The 16071-nt window shown below is 39.8% G+C and overlaps 1 protein-coding gene across 2 annotated transcripts in view; it reads right to left on the reverse strand.

The window, feature by feature from the left end:
* The window catches only part of LAMA3 (laminin subunit alpha 3), a 253780-nt gene that overhangs the window by 32051 nt on the left and 205658 nt on the right, over nt 1-16071 (reverse strand). For both annotated transcript variants that reach the window (XM_046670883.1, XM_046670884.1), the window contains 16 exons: nt 15924-16034; nt 15700-15811; nt 15312-15482; nt 14125-14321; nt 12812-12928; nt 11973-12127; nt 11553-11694; nt 10622-10724; nt 8747-8863; nt 8482-8661; nt 7824-7966; nt 4248-4418; nt 2661-2812; nt 2335-2497; nt 1768-1901; nt 792-936 (listed from right to left, as the gene is read on the reverse strand). In XM_046670883.1, coding sequence (XP_046526839.1) covers nt 792-936; nt 1768-1901; nt 2335-2497; nt 2661-2812; nt 4248-4418; nt 7824-7966; nt 8482-8661; nt 8747-8863; nt 10622-10724; nt 11553-11694; nt 11973-12127; nt 12812-12928; nt 14125-14321; nt 15312-15482; nt 15700-15811; nt 15924-16034 — 2313 coding nt within the window. The remainder of the gene's footprint in view (nt 1-791; nt 937-1767; nt 1902-2334; nt 2498-2660; nt 2813-4247; nt 4419-7823; nt 7967-8481; nt 8662-8746; nt 8864-10621; nt 10725-11552; nt 11695-11972; nt 12128-12811; nt 12929-14124; nt 14322-15311; nt 15483-15699; nt 15812-15923; nt 16035-16071) is intronic.

A 16071-nucleotide genomic window follows, 5' to 3' on the forward strand; every position in this document is an offset into this window, starting at 1 on the left:
TTGGGACCTTCCCAAACATCAGAACTGATTCAGCCCTGGAATCACCTGGAGGGTCCAGACCAATGCCAGAGAGGTGAGCTGGACCAGGTCTGTGTCCCCACCCTGCAGGTAAAAGGGTCTGGTGAAATCCCAAGCTCCTCATCAATCCCATGTTCTCAGACAGAGATGTCATTTCTCCAGAAATGTTTCCTGTGGAGCCACTACAGAAGGGACTTTTCTCATGGGCAGTCAACTCCAGGCCCGTCTACTGGCAGATGGCACTGATGATCACTTGCAGACTGTCACTTTGGATTTTTCTAAACCAGTAGACTTAAGAATGGCCTCTAGGAACCTCAGCTGCTTGAAAACAGAGAAGCTTCCATTTGGGAAGTCAAGGGTCAGTTGATAAAGAGGCAATCTGGCCCAGCCTGGCAAGAGTGGGACCAAGATGCAAACAGCAGGAATTCAAAGTCTAGCTCTCAAGGATCCCAGGAAATCTTCACATGTTTTTAGGCAGAATAAGATTATTAGGCAAAGAGTAGTTTTCAATGAATAACACTGACAGTGAGAATAGAATGGGAAAAGGGGAGATTTCTCCCACATTTTGGTGGCATGTTCTCAAAGTCCTGATTACACAGGAATTCCTGAGTCCACAGCCAAAGACAGCAGAACTGGGCCAAGAGAAAGGATGTAGGTAACATTCACACATTGTTTTTCAGATCTAGTTGGTTGCTTATACTAACCTAGTTACCTCAAAATTGCTCAATTGAATAGACATATTTGGTAGTATTTGGATGTTTGTTATACATTACCTGGTTTTCTGCAAAGAACAGCAAACCTCTATCCACAGTGGTCTGAATTGTCTGTACAAAGATTGGTAAAGGAGCATTTGGTTGAGTTGGAATTCGAGCATAGCCTGTACCTTCAAAATAATTTTTGTCTGACTCTTCCTTTCTCCTGTCAACATCAATTATTATAAGTTAGAACATAGCAGCAAAGGACCCTCACGTGAGTGTGCTTATTAATATGAGACGCTGCTATCTGAAAAAGAGAGCAAAGTATATGCAGTCTAGCTGTCATGATTTTGTTAAAGAAGAGGAAACACCTTTAAAATGTTAAAACAGCCAGCTATTTCTCCTTGTACTCTGTGATAATCAAACCCTAGCTCAAAAAAGAGAAGAGTCAAGAGTTCTTTCTGGAAATATCTACTTAGGAAGATATGACCTATCAGCTGAAGGTTTTGAAACATAAGAAATTGTTAACTTGAAATATAATTTTATTCTGAGCAATAAATAGTCTGTCCAAATAAGAACATTCTAAATCCTTTCAACTATAGGGAAGGTCAGGAGCTCAAGGCAGCAATTTTCAAATAGGTCCAGGTGTCAGAGTACCCAGAAAGTCTTGGTGTACTCTGCGGACCACTATTTCTTTTTTTTTTTGAAACTTACAGTAAATTTTATATAATTTTGTGCCTAAATCAGGTACCATCTAATACTGAATATTTTGTGGTAGGAGGCACAAAAAATTTAAGAAAGACTTGTTTTTGTAAAAATTGAGAAAACTCTATTTATCAATCTGACATTTTATACAAATGAGGAAAAGATTGCCATTATCAGATTTTAGAGGTGGACTAGCAGTGTTGCATGCAAGCATAATCTAGGAACTACTGGCCCAAAGCTACCAGTGACATCAACAGCATCTCACTAGCCCATGCCTTTATTATATGTAATATAACTGCAAGTTACCAACATCACAGCTACAGAGACACTAGTTTCTGGTTTTATTTACCTTCTGCAAGGCTCCACCTCAGTTGTGTTGAGATTGAAGGTCTTTTTGAAGTTGTACAAGCTCAGAACATTTTCATTGAGGTCATCTAATTCAATACAACCTTTGTACGGAGGGAATCTCAGTCTACTAGGAAGCTGAAAAAACAAAAACCTTCCACTAAGTGAATGAAGGACAATAATCAGGTTGACCAAAAAATAGTACAGTTGTATCACCTTGAACTGTCAATAAAGCATGGGGGTTAAGAATGTGGACCCTGGAGCCAGATGCCCTTGCTTTGCTATTTCCTAGTTGTATGATCTCGGGTAAGTTATTCAACCTCTCTGTGTCAGTTTCCTCATCTGTGAAATGGGGATGATAATGATGCTTATTTAAATTAACGTACTTAAGCTGAGATCACTACACATAGGAAGTACTCAGTTAGACTTAGCTATTGTCACTGGATATGATTTAAAAATATATAGTTAAAACCATTTTATATACAATTGATAATTAAAATAGAGATGTGAGGTCATTATACCAAATAAAAATTTAAATATTTTCACTCAGTGAAATAATATTTACACTTACTCTAAAATCAGGTGGGTAACCTCCAACATAAAATACAGCATTTTCAGGATCCAAATTGAGAAGTGTGTTGCTATTTCCACTATCCATGTCATGGGGTTGAGTTGCTTCTGGTTTACTGGATGTGGCTTTTTTGGTGTAATTAAGCCTTGCAAACTGATAAATTCTGTTTAAAAGTAAATTAGATAATAAAGTTATATGAAAAACGTATGCAAAAGTGGAAGAAATCAAAGTCAAGGTACTAAAAATGGGGTTTACCAACACATACAACGGAAGTTTGGTGAGTGTAGGTCAGATTAACACAAAGCAGTAGTCTATCAGACTTGTACCTCTGAAATTTCACCCGGTCCATAACTGATTCTTGAGTTTCACTCTCGGTCAAGATCTGGTCCACTTGGAGTTCAGCCTCACGCTCTCCCAGGTTGTAGACACATGTGAGCTGGCCATCTACAACTGCCATGCCGATGTAGTCCCTGGAGGCCTGGAGACACAAAGGCCACCTCAGAGCACTCTGCACACTATATTCTCTCAACTTCCCATCCCAAGCGAGTGCATTTCAAATACTAATGGGTCTTATTCAATAAGCCTTCTGCAGGCAGAATAAATGAGGTGCCTCCTTGCATAGCATAATACAGACAGAACACTTAATTAATAATGGCTGAGCTGTTTTTGCTCATGGTAAAGTACACTCATTTATTCACTTGCCCATTCACTTAATATTTGCCAAGCAGCTGCCATAAAGATGAACCAGATATGGACTCAGGTCTCCATTAGGTTTTAGTCTGGTAGGGGAGATAAGCATTTTTGTCCTCCTCATACCATATAACATTCTCTTAACATTTTGTGTCTGCCTCTGTTATAATACCCAGCACCCTATATCCTCACTGTCAGCTATGTATGTATCTCTCTTCCATGTTAGAATGTGAGCAACTTGAGATCAAAACAAATTTTTTAGAAGTGTGGTAAAATACACAGAAAATTTACCATTTTAGTAATTTTTAAGTATACAACAAGTACATTCAAGAAATAAATTTTGTTTATCATAAATATAGGGTGTAGCACCTAGTAGGTATACGGTATAAGTTTATTGAAGGAACAATGTAATGTGCATTTTTGTCATAGCACAAAGCAAAAAGTCATGTCATAAAAAAGCTACAAATAAAGTACCAACACCTTGAAGCATGAGTGATTAATGATAGTATTGATTTAGGAATGTCCACTAGTAACAACCAACCATTTCCTAATTGGCCAGAATTTTTGAGAACCGTATTTCAGACATTTCTTTTCCAACCATTGTATCCTAACCCACTCAGTGATTACCTTTTCCTCTGACATTTGTCAAAGAAATGTATTTTAAGAGAGGGATTAAAAGCTAAAACGAACCATTCAAAATGCCTGTAACAGTAGTGGTTTAAAGAATTTAGAATTATAAAGAGATGAGGCAACCAGATTTCTTATTTATTAGGCAGGAGAGGCTTCATTTCGCTCCAGTCCTCATCCACAATAGTCCCCACCCCACAGACTTGAGGAATGGTCTGCGGCTGGGTGTTCTGAGGAAGAGGGCACAGTCACAATTCTGTGAGGAAAAACTACTGTTGACTTCCATGAAGCCTTGAGATTGCTGCCCTGGTTGTGTGGGGAGAGGTATTGATCTTTAACCCCAGGTGTGTTTGTGCTCACGTGTACACACACGTGTGCCCACATGCTGGGCCCATAGGGCAAGGCTTCCAGATCTGCCAGCACCCAACAATCTGTGATTGACAAGAGGCCCCCTGTGGTGCCATCAGAGGTGGTGGAGTTTGTTGATGTGTTGGTGGGCTTTCCTCCTGCTATGCCAATGACAGTGACACAGTTGTGTCACGTCTCAAAACCATATTCTGTTTTAAAAACAAGAGAAATCTCAAAAAAATACTTACATCTTTCTTCCCGAGGTACATTACAAACATATTATTAGTTCCCCCATTTTCTCTTGAGTCAGGTCGTTGAAGAAACAAAGAAAGAGATGTGTATCCTTTCAAATCTTCCAGGTCATTTGGCAGCCGGACTTCAACGCCAGATTTACCATTGAACCTCATGGGGACAGCAACCTGTGAGGGATAAGATTGACTGTGTTAACCACGCTACAATGAGGAAAGCAGATGTCATCAAGTGGTAGCTTGTGACCTGTAGCTACTCCTTTCAACTCTCTATCAGCCCTTCCCAAGCTGTTACGATAAGGAATAAAGGACTGTGAGTGTCTCCTTGACCTGGATTATAAACTCATGAAACTGCTTTAGGAGCTGGGTAATCAAGCTTTCATGTTCTTTCTGCTTATCAGCCAGGGGTCTTTGAGAAGTGCACTTAATTCTCTGTGCCAGAAATAATAATCATTATTAGAATAATAATTCCAACCCTAGAAGGTTTTTGTGCGGATGAGTTAATATGGACGGAAGCAGTTAGCATGATGGCTGGCATACAGCAGATACATAATACAGCAGTCCCCCCTTGTCTGTGGGGATACGTTCCAAGACCCCCAGTGGATGCCTGAAACCATAGATAGTACCTAACTCTGTATATACTATGTATTTTCCTATACGTACATACCTGTGGTAAAGTTCAATTTATAAATTAGGCACTGTAAGAGATTAACAACAATAACTAGTAATAAAATAGAGCAATTATAACAATATACCATAATAAAAGCTATGTGAATGTGGTCTCTCTCTCTCAAAATATCTTATTGTACCATGCTCACCCTTCTTGTGAAGATGTGAGATGATATGATGCTCACACGATGAGATGGAGTGAGGGGAATGACGTGGCATTGAGACGGAGTGTTAGGCTAATACAGACCTACCAATGACACATGAGAAGGAGGATCACCTGCTTCCGGACCGTGGGTGACCATGGGTAACTGAAACCACGGATAACGGGGGACAACTGTACATGAAAAATATTTTTTTAGAGGAACTTCCTAGGAACCACTAACATTCTACATGTTATGGTTGCATTTATTACAAGCATTCAGTACTAAAAATGAGTGCATCAAGGCTCTTGAAAATGATGCTTCTTAAAATCTGTGATGGACAATTTTTTTTCTCTAATCTGCCGTGGACCAAATCTTTTGTAAAATATATTAAAAATTAAATTACTAGGAGAATGAAATAAAGAAGGTATGCAAAGTACATGCCCACTGATCCCTTGCTTGGATGTTAAGGCAATTCAAACTATTAAAAGTTTTTAAACATTTACTCTCAATTTTATACGTATATATAATGGACCAGTAACAAAAGTTCTCTGACTAGAGCTGGACTGTGGACCAGCCTGGGTAGCTCTGCATTAAAACACAGACAATAAATATTCTCTAGCAATCTGAAGAATAACACTCCTGGAATGATACTTACAGCCACTCTACACATGATCCATCAAGTATTTTAATATTTCTGGAAGACCTTGTATATGGAAGGCATCACCTTTGGGGGCTGAGCGATGCCTGAGGTATAATCCCTCTAGGTGCTCATAACTGAGCTCCCTTGCCTGGACTTAACAAGCTCATTTTATGCCTCTCTCTCCTGGCTTCTGCCCTCCAGTCTACCCAACCACATCCTGAGTCTTTCCTGGCACGCTCTTCTGTCACCTGGGAAACTCCTACGCATTCTTTTTAATTTAGAAAATATTTCATAAATCCAAAAAACGGATGGAGAATATACCTGTATATGTATCAACTTCTTAATTAAGTAATTAAACATTACTGATATAACTGAAGCCCCTTGCCAATGCCAGCTTGTCTCGGTTCCCCTCTCTCCCTTCTCAGGGGTCACCACTATCCTGGATTTGGATTCCCAGACATAGTGCCATGCATGTTTTAATATTTTTACTAAACACGAATTTATCTATAACCAGTAACTAGTCTTACTTTTCACGTTTTAAATATTTTTATACAAATGGTATCTATTTGCACACATCCTTCTATGACTTGCTTTCTTCGCCTCACTCCGTTTTCAGATTTATCCATGTGGATAAACCTAGTCCCAGCTCACTCACGTTTACTGTCGTATGGTCTTTCATCGTGTAAATTTATCATAATTTTATCCATTGCCTGCTGATGGACATTTGGCTTTCTTCCAACTATTTTTTGTGACTATCAGCTGTGTTGCATTGAACGTTCTTACGCATGTCCTGTAGTGCTCTTCTGAGCCTCTCCAGGTAGAAATGGGTGTTTCCAAGACCTGCATAACGCATCTTTCTCCAGCTTCTCAGCCGCATGCAGCAGCTAGTGAGCAAGCCGAGCCCAGGTCTATGGCTTACTAATCTCTGTGTCCTCAGCACCCAGGAAAGTGCCACACAAGCCAGGTGCTCACAGGTGCTTGCTTACTGTTTTTTATTTTATTACTTTCCACTGACAAGGTACTGTTATCCAGGAACTGTTTTACATTAGCTCATTTAATCCTAACAATCTCATGAGGTCCATACTGTTATTTACCCTGTTCTACAGACAAAGAAACAGACACAGAGAGGTGAAGAGGCTGGTCCAAGGTCTCACAGCGCCTAGGTGACAGTGCTAGGATCGAAACCAAGGCAGTCTGGCTTGGTTAACCGGCTCTTAACTGCTGTGCCATCCTACACTTCAAATTCTGTTGGATAAATTAGTGAATAAACATAGAAGGGAAAAAGCTAGAAACTTTGCTTTTTATAAAGTGTGTATGGGTGTGAAAAGGGCAGTGTCATCCAAACTGTGCCTTATGTTCTTTGTTTTCCTGTTAAAGCTTTTATGCTGGGAGTATTTCTCTTTCCTAGAAGAAAGGGCAGACTTTGAGGCTCAAAAGAAGTAATATCAAGACTAGAAATCAACCCCAGTGCATCTAGGGCAAGTGATATTTGGACTTAGCTTTCCAACCCTTTATTTCCAAATATCTCACAGAGGGGTGGCTGAAAAATGCAAGATATTTCATTAGTATTATTTTAGGGCAAAAAAATTGTGAGAGAGAAGTGTCAGGAATTCAAGTTAACAATCTCAGGATAAAATGGGAAAGGCTGGTGAATCAGTGTTCTGCCAATGGAAAATTGCTGTAATGCCATGTTCCGAATATTGCCCATGCTGGTAGGAACCATTCCTCCATCCTCAATAAAGGTGGATTCTACAACTTTCACATTACAATAAGAAAGTAGGTCCTGTGCCGTATCATATCAGCACATTCTGATTATGGAACCCTTAACTTGAACTTGCAAAAATGCTTTAGCAACTGGAGCCTGGAAGAGAACCCTTCTTCCTGCCTGAATAAACTCAGTGGAAAGGAAGCTGCTTCAGGTCTCTGACATACCAGAACATTCAGGGGATGAAGGTGATGCACACTTTTGAAGGATGACAAACTTTCATATTTCAAGCAACCAAAGAATTAGGGCAAGAAAGACAACCAATTCTTGAGTAAATAAAGAAGCCTTTCCCTTCTTGATGAATGTGGTAACATATCAAAGAATGAGCCTTGGTGCCTGGCAATGGGGGACACACCCACCTTGTTTGCAGCATCTCGGGCCTGCTGAATTAGCTCTCGTATGCGGTCCACGTTGTCAGAGATGTTGCCCAGTGGCAACAGCTGTTGGTTGATACTTTCAATCTTGCTCAAAAGATCAGGTAGTTTGTTGGTTAATTTCTTCACTGTTGGTGAGATGACAAAACAGAAATTTATAATTGTTAGTTGAGAAAAGGTTAAATATAGTTGTTCTAATTGATAGTACTTGTCAAGTGGTATGTTCGAGGCCCAAAGGTTGGACAGAATGAGTCAGAATCAGGTAATACGTTTTCTAAATGGGCCACAAATTTTATTCTGCAATCTAGATATCAAATCATCTTTCTTGTCCACTATAGAAAAAAATACATCTGTTTTTTGATCCTTAACATCAATCATATTTCAGTACCTCATGATTCGGGGACCTATACCCCTATTCTATAAAAGGGAAAATCAACAGCAATGTTAACACATTAAAAAAAAATCCTACCTGGTCCTTCTCTTTGAATATGTGATCCCTCATACTCTTTGAATATATTATTTGAAGCTGTTTTTTAATGTTTTAATTTCTAAGATCAGACTATCAGGGAACAAGTTAAATTGATCCAAGCATGTAACAATGGAGGAAACAGCTAATATGTCCTAGCCAAAGAACGCCCGATACCTGAGTTATCTGCATCCCCGAGAGCCTTGTTGAAGTCTTCACTCTGAGTGCTCCCATAGGTATCCTTAATTCTTTCCACATCTGTCTGAATGGGGGTGAGCCCATCTAGAACCTCATTAGTGATGTCATTGGCATTTCTGACTATGCTCTTTGCACTATTGATCATACCATCGATGTCACCTAATGCACACATAAATAGAGAGGTGTAAGTATCTTAAATGTATGACAAAAGAAGCCACGTACAATAAGTTAGGGAGATGCTGACCTCTCTGTATCCCACGAAGATCATCGCGGATGGTAGTAATATTGGTGTCTATCAGCCCTTTCTGAACTGTCATAATTTTCAGAGTTTGCTGTAGGTTGTTGAGAGCTGGACTGATTTCTAAAATAAAAGAAAGCATCAAGAGGCAATTACCCTGTGGATTTTGATCCTCCATTGGTATTGGTGGCCCCTGAAGTAGCCAGGGTCTGGAAAGCACTGAGCAGGCCTACATCTTAGGGGTCATCCCAGAGATGTCCACTACATGTGTCTAGACCCACAGCTCCACGGTCCTCCGGTTACAGAGGCCAGGAGCATATTAGAATCTATGGTACAAGGCTCCTTAGAAATGCACATGAAAAAAAGGAGAGGCTTAAAACTTAGGGAGGGCTTAACTTCTACTCTGCTCACGGCAAAAGTCTCTGCTTAGTGAAGGAATGTATCTACCTGGTTCACTGCTGTGTCCTAGCGCATGGTGCCGGGACTGGTACTAGTCAGGGCTCAATATTAGTACATATTTATTGAATGAATGAATGAACAAATGAATAATGCAGAAAGGATGCCTCTTCAGTCAGAGTGTAAGAAAGGCGAGTTGTTGAGAGAGTGTCATCCAAGCAAACACCCACAGAGTAGGCATTGCTGGTTTCTGCTCATCGCCAAACTGATGGTTTAAGGAAATTCAGTGAAAGGAACGGAGGTTACAGACACTCCTAGCTGATAATATTGCCACTTTGGGGTCACGGAAAATGACCAACGAGTGCTTTAAGACCATACTGATGATATATGGCTTAAATTATTATTCTAAGACTGGTGTAAATAACAACATAGACAAATGCTGTGTGATCTTTCTTAGATGTGGAATCTAAAAAACTAAAGAAAACAACAAAAAAACCCCAAGCTCATAGATACAGAGAACAGATTGGTGGTTGTCAGAGGCAGAGGGTGGAGGCTGGGAAAAACAGGTGAAGGGGGTCAAAAGGTAAAACAAACAAAAAAATAAAGCTGGTAGAAAACAAAAGATAAAAAGTAACAATGTAGTTAGCATCCTAATCCTATTTAAAACACTGATCCTCATCTCTTAGCTCAAATGTTGTAAAGAGAGCAGACGTCACACCAGGAAATTTTAATTCTTGAAATTTGCTAGGCAAATGATTGTACATTAATATAATATTTTGTATTTTATTTTTCACATATTTAATTTTTAAAAATGAAAATAGATAAGTAAATTTATTTTCTGGTAAAGGCATCTAATTGGTCTGAAAGGACTAAGAAACTGAGTGAGGGCTGAATGACCGTAAGAGACCAGAGAAAATCAAGAGACAGCATTTCTAGAACACTGGAATTTGGTGAGATTGAGATGGTTCAATTCTTTTCTAAAAAAAATTAAATAAAGTAAGTGGAAAATTTTCAAAGATAAAATTATGATTAAAAAATTCTCATGCTTCACAGTGGCAGAGATTTTGGTAATTTTAATTGCTAAGATTTTAGAACTTAAGAAATTTTGAAGCAATTGCTCTAATGACCTGAAACTAATTATCTTGGCCTTAAATAAGAAACCAGCAGTCCACATACCTCTGTGCTAACTGGGTTCCCAAGGCCATGGTCACACATGGGTTAAATTAAAGATCCCCCCAAAGGCCAGGCCAAAACAGGCAAAACACCCTCAAGATTTATTTATATTCATGAGGTTCTAGTTAATTTAATATATGTTAGAACGTTGGGTAGAAACATCAAATCCATAAAAGAAACCAAGGATTTACAAAGCATCGTCTGCATGGACATTGGGATTCGAGAAGAGCATTTGCTCCCAGGGCTGCTTTTCCAGGTCTCACAGGTCATTTTCAAGACCTTGACTATCCCAGCCACCCTTACCCCCCATACCTTGCTGTAGCTTCTTCTGCGTTATCTTGGCTTCATTTAACAATTTTTCACTGTTGGAACTCAGGGTTTTAGCTTTTCTTGGAAGATTTTCCTTTATCACTGTCTGAAAGCAAAGTGTTTATCAGCCTTAAGCACATGGGATACCTTAGGAAATATGGAGTAAGATTCGTCATCCTACCTAAAGGCCTTATCTTCAGTCTTTAAAGGATAAGGTTCAAAGGTGAAGAGAGAAGGTTTAAAAAGACTGCTCCTTAAAAGATCCAGTTAGGGCCCTAGGTAGACATCTGCGGCTTGGGGAGGTGGACCATCTGTGGTGACATCCTGACACATTATGTTTTCTCCCTGTCACTTGTACAATATCTTCTGCAATAACTGAAGACAGAACTGAGTTGCCTTCAGGTTTTTACTCTTTGAGAGAGAAAAGTCTTCAACCTCCCAAGAAGGCCTGTCCCCTAATTCTTTGATATTTAATATTTCGTCCTTTATTTTTAGATAGAGGAATATTATACAGTACATGTGAGATCCTATAGAACTCCACAGACATGCCTGTGTGTAACACAGATGACAGGAACTAAGTGGTTATCAAATTGTGTACAAAAACCTCTCTCCTCTTTGGTAAATGTTGATACTTAAATCACAGCTTAAAAGCAGACCTGGTAAGAAGCAGGATAAAATATTTATCATGGTTCAAAACTGATAGTGTAATTTCTATCTGGTTTCACAAATAGTTTTAAAGACTACACTATATACATCAAACAGTCAAGTAAACACAGAAATGACCCATATCTAGAGCAAGTTCAAGTCTATTCTATCTAACAAGTTCTGATTTAAAATAACGCTTTTATATATTCCTCAGTGCACATGCAAAGAAAATAGGAAAACGAGTCCTCTCCAGAGTGCATCTAGAGAAGGTGCCAGTTCAGATGCCCACCTGGTGGGCAGACTCGGAGGCACTGGTGGCCTTGTCGGCTGCATCCTCAGCCGCTTTGATGGCGTTGAGGATGTTCTCGTAGGCGGTGGCAGCGTCCACAGCACAGCGCACCAGCTCATCCCCACTGGTGTTCCTCTTGATCCTGGAAGACAGTGCAGGTGAAGTGCTCCGCAGCCCTCCCCTGCCCGCAGCTAAGAACCCCCCAGCCTCCCCAGTTCATTTGGCAAATAGAGACCTGAGGTGGTGGGCTCCATAGCTCTGCCCCAAGGACTCAGCTGGGAACTCCCTGTTAGAGGTAGGGTTTGGACCTGGCCCTGGGTCCCCCCTCCACCCTGTTCTGGAGATCCAGCTTGCCGGGGTTGGGGGGGGCGGGTGGCTTTCACACTAGGCTCCAACAGCAGAAGTCTCCGGGACACTCACTCCTCCAGCTGCTTTGCCAGCTCTTGCAAAGACTGCGCGTGCTTTTCTGCAGCCACCACCAGGGAGGTTTTGCTGCCGGATTTGGAAAGTTCTTTCACTTTGTCCCTTAGTTCATGTTTTGCTTCATTTAAACTGGCAGCTAATTTTTCATATTCCTATTTTTTCCAAGTAAACAGAGACAATGTCAATTTAAACAAAGAATGTATAGGCCATTTACTTGAACTCTGTCATAATTGACATGTCTCTAGGAGGCAACAGGAAGAAATTGTTTTCTAAGCCCACTGACCACACTAATTAATACTTGGTTACTTCAAAGAGTGGCCGTGATAATATTCTCGCAAGTTTTATCACCATTTCAAACATTTTCCTTATGGCGGGTTCCCCTTTTGATAAATTTTATAAGTGTAGACTGTTATCATTAGTGTAAAGTTGTGCTAAACCAAAACACTTTTTTCTGATTTTAAAATAGTGATCCTAATAGACATTTTCAAAATGACCACTGGGCTGCTAAGAAACGTTGCCAATCTTTTATCAGTCCTAAATGTCTTCTGCTAATAAAGGTACGCTTGATGTTTTAAAAAGAGCATCACAATACTTTTATGCTTACCACAAAAGTAACATTTGCTCATTGCAGGCAAATTACATAATACAGATAGATATAGAGAAGACATCATTCACCCTCCCCCTACCAAGAGAGAACCACTGTTAACATTTTAGTGTATTTCCTTCCATCCAAAAGACATATATGGGAGAAAAAAATAGGTTAGCCTATCTCACAGTTTCTTTGCAATATAATGTAAAAGTTTTTCCATTGTTTAGAGAATAAGTTTCATCTCTACCTCCTGGCTTTTCCTCATCAGCTGCAGCACAGCACTGGTTTGCAGTAAGGAGGCATCTGCAGTGGCTAGATACTTGTTGAAGTCACTCTGTAGGGAATTCATTTCTTTAACTTGTCTCTGGATAGAGTAAAAGAACATCTGCCTAAGCTATACGATATTTCGTGAGAAGGCACAGACATGTTTATTGGACAACAGCATACAAGTAATTTCAGAGTCAGAATGCTTTCTTGAACTTAAAAGATCACCTAGGCAACCACAAAATCATGAGAAATCAGTTGTCTTTGTAGAGTGGGGGTGTTGTCATAGTTTCCGCAAACTACATGCCAATGAAACAATCGTTATCACTGTTGAAGAAGGTTTCTACACTGGGGTCAACTCGGCCAAAGAGGTGGATGTATAATTAAGGTCCGCTACGTGGATCAAAACAACGGATCTGAGCTAAATAAACCAGCACTGACCACTGGTACACTCTACGTGCCCGTCCCAGTGAGGATGTGGGGGCATGTCAGCATGAAGCCATGTAGGATCTGCGAATGCCACGCTGGGAGGCTGCTGAAGTTCAGAAACTGAGAATACTGGACCTGGCCCCTTCCCTTGGCACAATCAGTGTCTTCCAACAGAGGTGCTTCTATCAAACAGGTTTTGGAAGTTAAGCATATTGCCGTCTGCTAAGATATTGCTTATGGTCTTTTCTAAGTTCTTCTTTCTGGAGGTCAGTCCTATATTATTCCATTTTGATCTTCCTGCCATTAAATAACCCTCACACTTTTGTTGTTGTTTCAGCACACAGTGTTCACAGCTGAAATATACACGATAGAATCTTGAGCTCTAAATTCTGTTATTGCAGCTCCTGCATGAGGCCTGTACTTTAACTTTTTACCTGTAAAGCAGGTAATGGCCTAAAATGCCTTTGCTGGTGATTATGATAACGATGTTTACACATATGACACGAAGTCAGTTATTTTAAACAAATATTATGTACTTTGAATTAATTATAACAATATTAATTTGATTTCTCATCTACTTGGTAACATTATTCCTCCAGCACTCTATCAGCCAGGGGTGGGTGAAGCAATTTGCTCTGCTTTTTCTGTGGTTTAAGCCCAGACTCTTTTCTGGCTGCTGAGGAGTAAGAACGACTGATTTTGCATTTAATGTCTCATTCCTGTTTGATTAGGGTTTGATGTACAGACAGGTGCGTACAGACTAGATGTACAGACAGCCGGCTGGCCAGGCCACTTTATTAGACAAAGATCTCTGCTCCCTCATTCTTGTCGTTAATGAAACCATGCAGATTCTGACTGTAAACTCACCTTGATGGATTCCAAAGTCTTCTGGTTTTCTCGGTTGAGGCCAGCAGCCTGCTTTGCTTGGGTGGCTGCCTCTTGTAGCATGGCACGGAGGTCAGTGAGTTTGGCTTCGTATTCATTTAAAGAATCCCGTATACTCTTAACAAGTCCACTGTTCTCTACCTGGTGTTTTTCCAGCCAGCTCCTTATCCGATTCAGCACTGTAATACATCACTTTATGTTTTCCTCTTGAGAGATGAGTACAGCGAAGCTAACTTACAAAGACTACAGAAGGAGAATTAAGTTTCTACTCATTTCATGGTTTTCCTTGAACTTGCAAGGGAATGGGAAAGGAAGCTAACATTTATGCAACACCTGCTGTGTGCCTTACACACACTGCCTCACTTAACTTTCATGATAACCACAGGAAAACAGCAATATCATTCTCATGTTTCACATAAGGAAATGGATGGCGCAAGAAATTAGGTGACGGCCCAAAGTTGCATAACGAGCCAGTCTTGGGACTTGAACTGGATCTCCAGAGTAAAAAGGACCTGCTCCTTCGACTACTAATACTGTCTCCTTGCAGCTAAAAGCCAAGACTAATATTAAATTTAAACAACACAAATGCTAAAAAAAAAAAACCCTGCTACTATCTGTATATTAGCTATTGATAATCATTTTACTAGAGAATAAAGATCAGTATTTGGAAACATATGCACCAAACCAATATTTCTCCCAGTTTTGAGCTAATGAGGCATTTTCCATAGTCAAAACCTTTAGATATTTCAGTTAATTTCTAGTACACCCATTTTTTTGTTTTTGTAATAGTAGTGCTAATGTCAATGTGTGATTCAAAATCCCAGAGGTGGTGAGGTGACTGTTAAAAAAGGATGTAATGAGAAAGTTGGGTGAAGTTGAATGAAAGAAGAAGGAAAATGCAATGAAAAAGGAAAAGAGGTATCAGTAACATCTTAGGAGAAGAACTTATTATTAGTAGTATTTTTTCGCATGATGGTAAGATGCTATGTTCTACAACCTCTTGGTAACTTGGAGGGGTACCCATTTTCACCACATGATGCTCTAACAGTAATATGTGCTGAGATGATGGGACCTTCCAACTGTAACGGGGGACTCAATATTGTACTTTGCACACTGTGTTTCAAACCAATTAGAAAGAAGTGGATGCAAGAATGTGAGCACGTCCTTACAGAGCTGAGCGTTTTTTTTTCCATCTTCTGCGTCTTTCAGCTGCTTTCCGAAGTTGCGGGACCGCAGTTCTCTCATCATGCGGTCAGCTTCAGCCAACTCTCTGGAAAAATCACCTAACAGGACATTGTTTCCTTCTCCATTTGTCCCAGAGAACTGCTGCTTCAAGAGAACTAGGAAACATCAAGCAGTTTATTAAACTGGGAATTCTGGACTCCAGTAGACTACTAAAAATAAGGCAGAGATTTTTATAGAGGGTTCATCTTGGTTTTTTAGTATCACTACAGGATCTTTTTCATACTGTTGAATTCTTAAGGGGAAATTCTTTCAGTGTACAACAAAGGCTGTGTAATATAAAGAACATTCAATTGGACTGATGACTCTCCTTACTGTGCACATTCCGGATGACATTTTTAATCTTTGTGTCCAGCTCTTTTGCTCTTTGGGTTGTCCGATCAACATTGTTATGTAATGCTTGTACTTTTCTGGAATTTATTTGAACCTATGTGAATAATAAATTGATTAGCCACAAATTAAGCTGATGGGGGAAAAAACTAACAATATTTTGAAAGTAAACAAACAAAAAAGTTAATTTAATTGACCTAACACGTTACCTTTTCTTGCAAAGTCTCAAATTCATGATTTAAGCTACTCAGTTCTTTTTCCAGGCCATCCATTTTTGATCCATGATTTGAAATGGCAGAACGGTAGTTGAGCAACTGATTCTGAAAGAAAATACAAAGTTAATCTCACTTGAAAGCA

The sequence above is a fragment of the Equus quagga genome, chromosome 9 (genome assembly GCF_021613505.1).
Source record: "Equus quagga isolate Etosha38 chromosome 9, UCLA_HA_Equagga_1.0, whole genome shotgun sequence".
Lineage (NCBI taxonomy): Eukaryota > Metazoa > Chordata > Mammalia > Perissodactyla > Equidae > Equus > Equus quagga.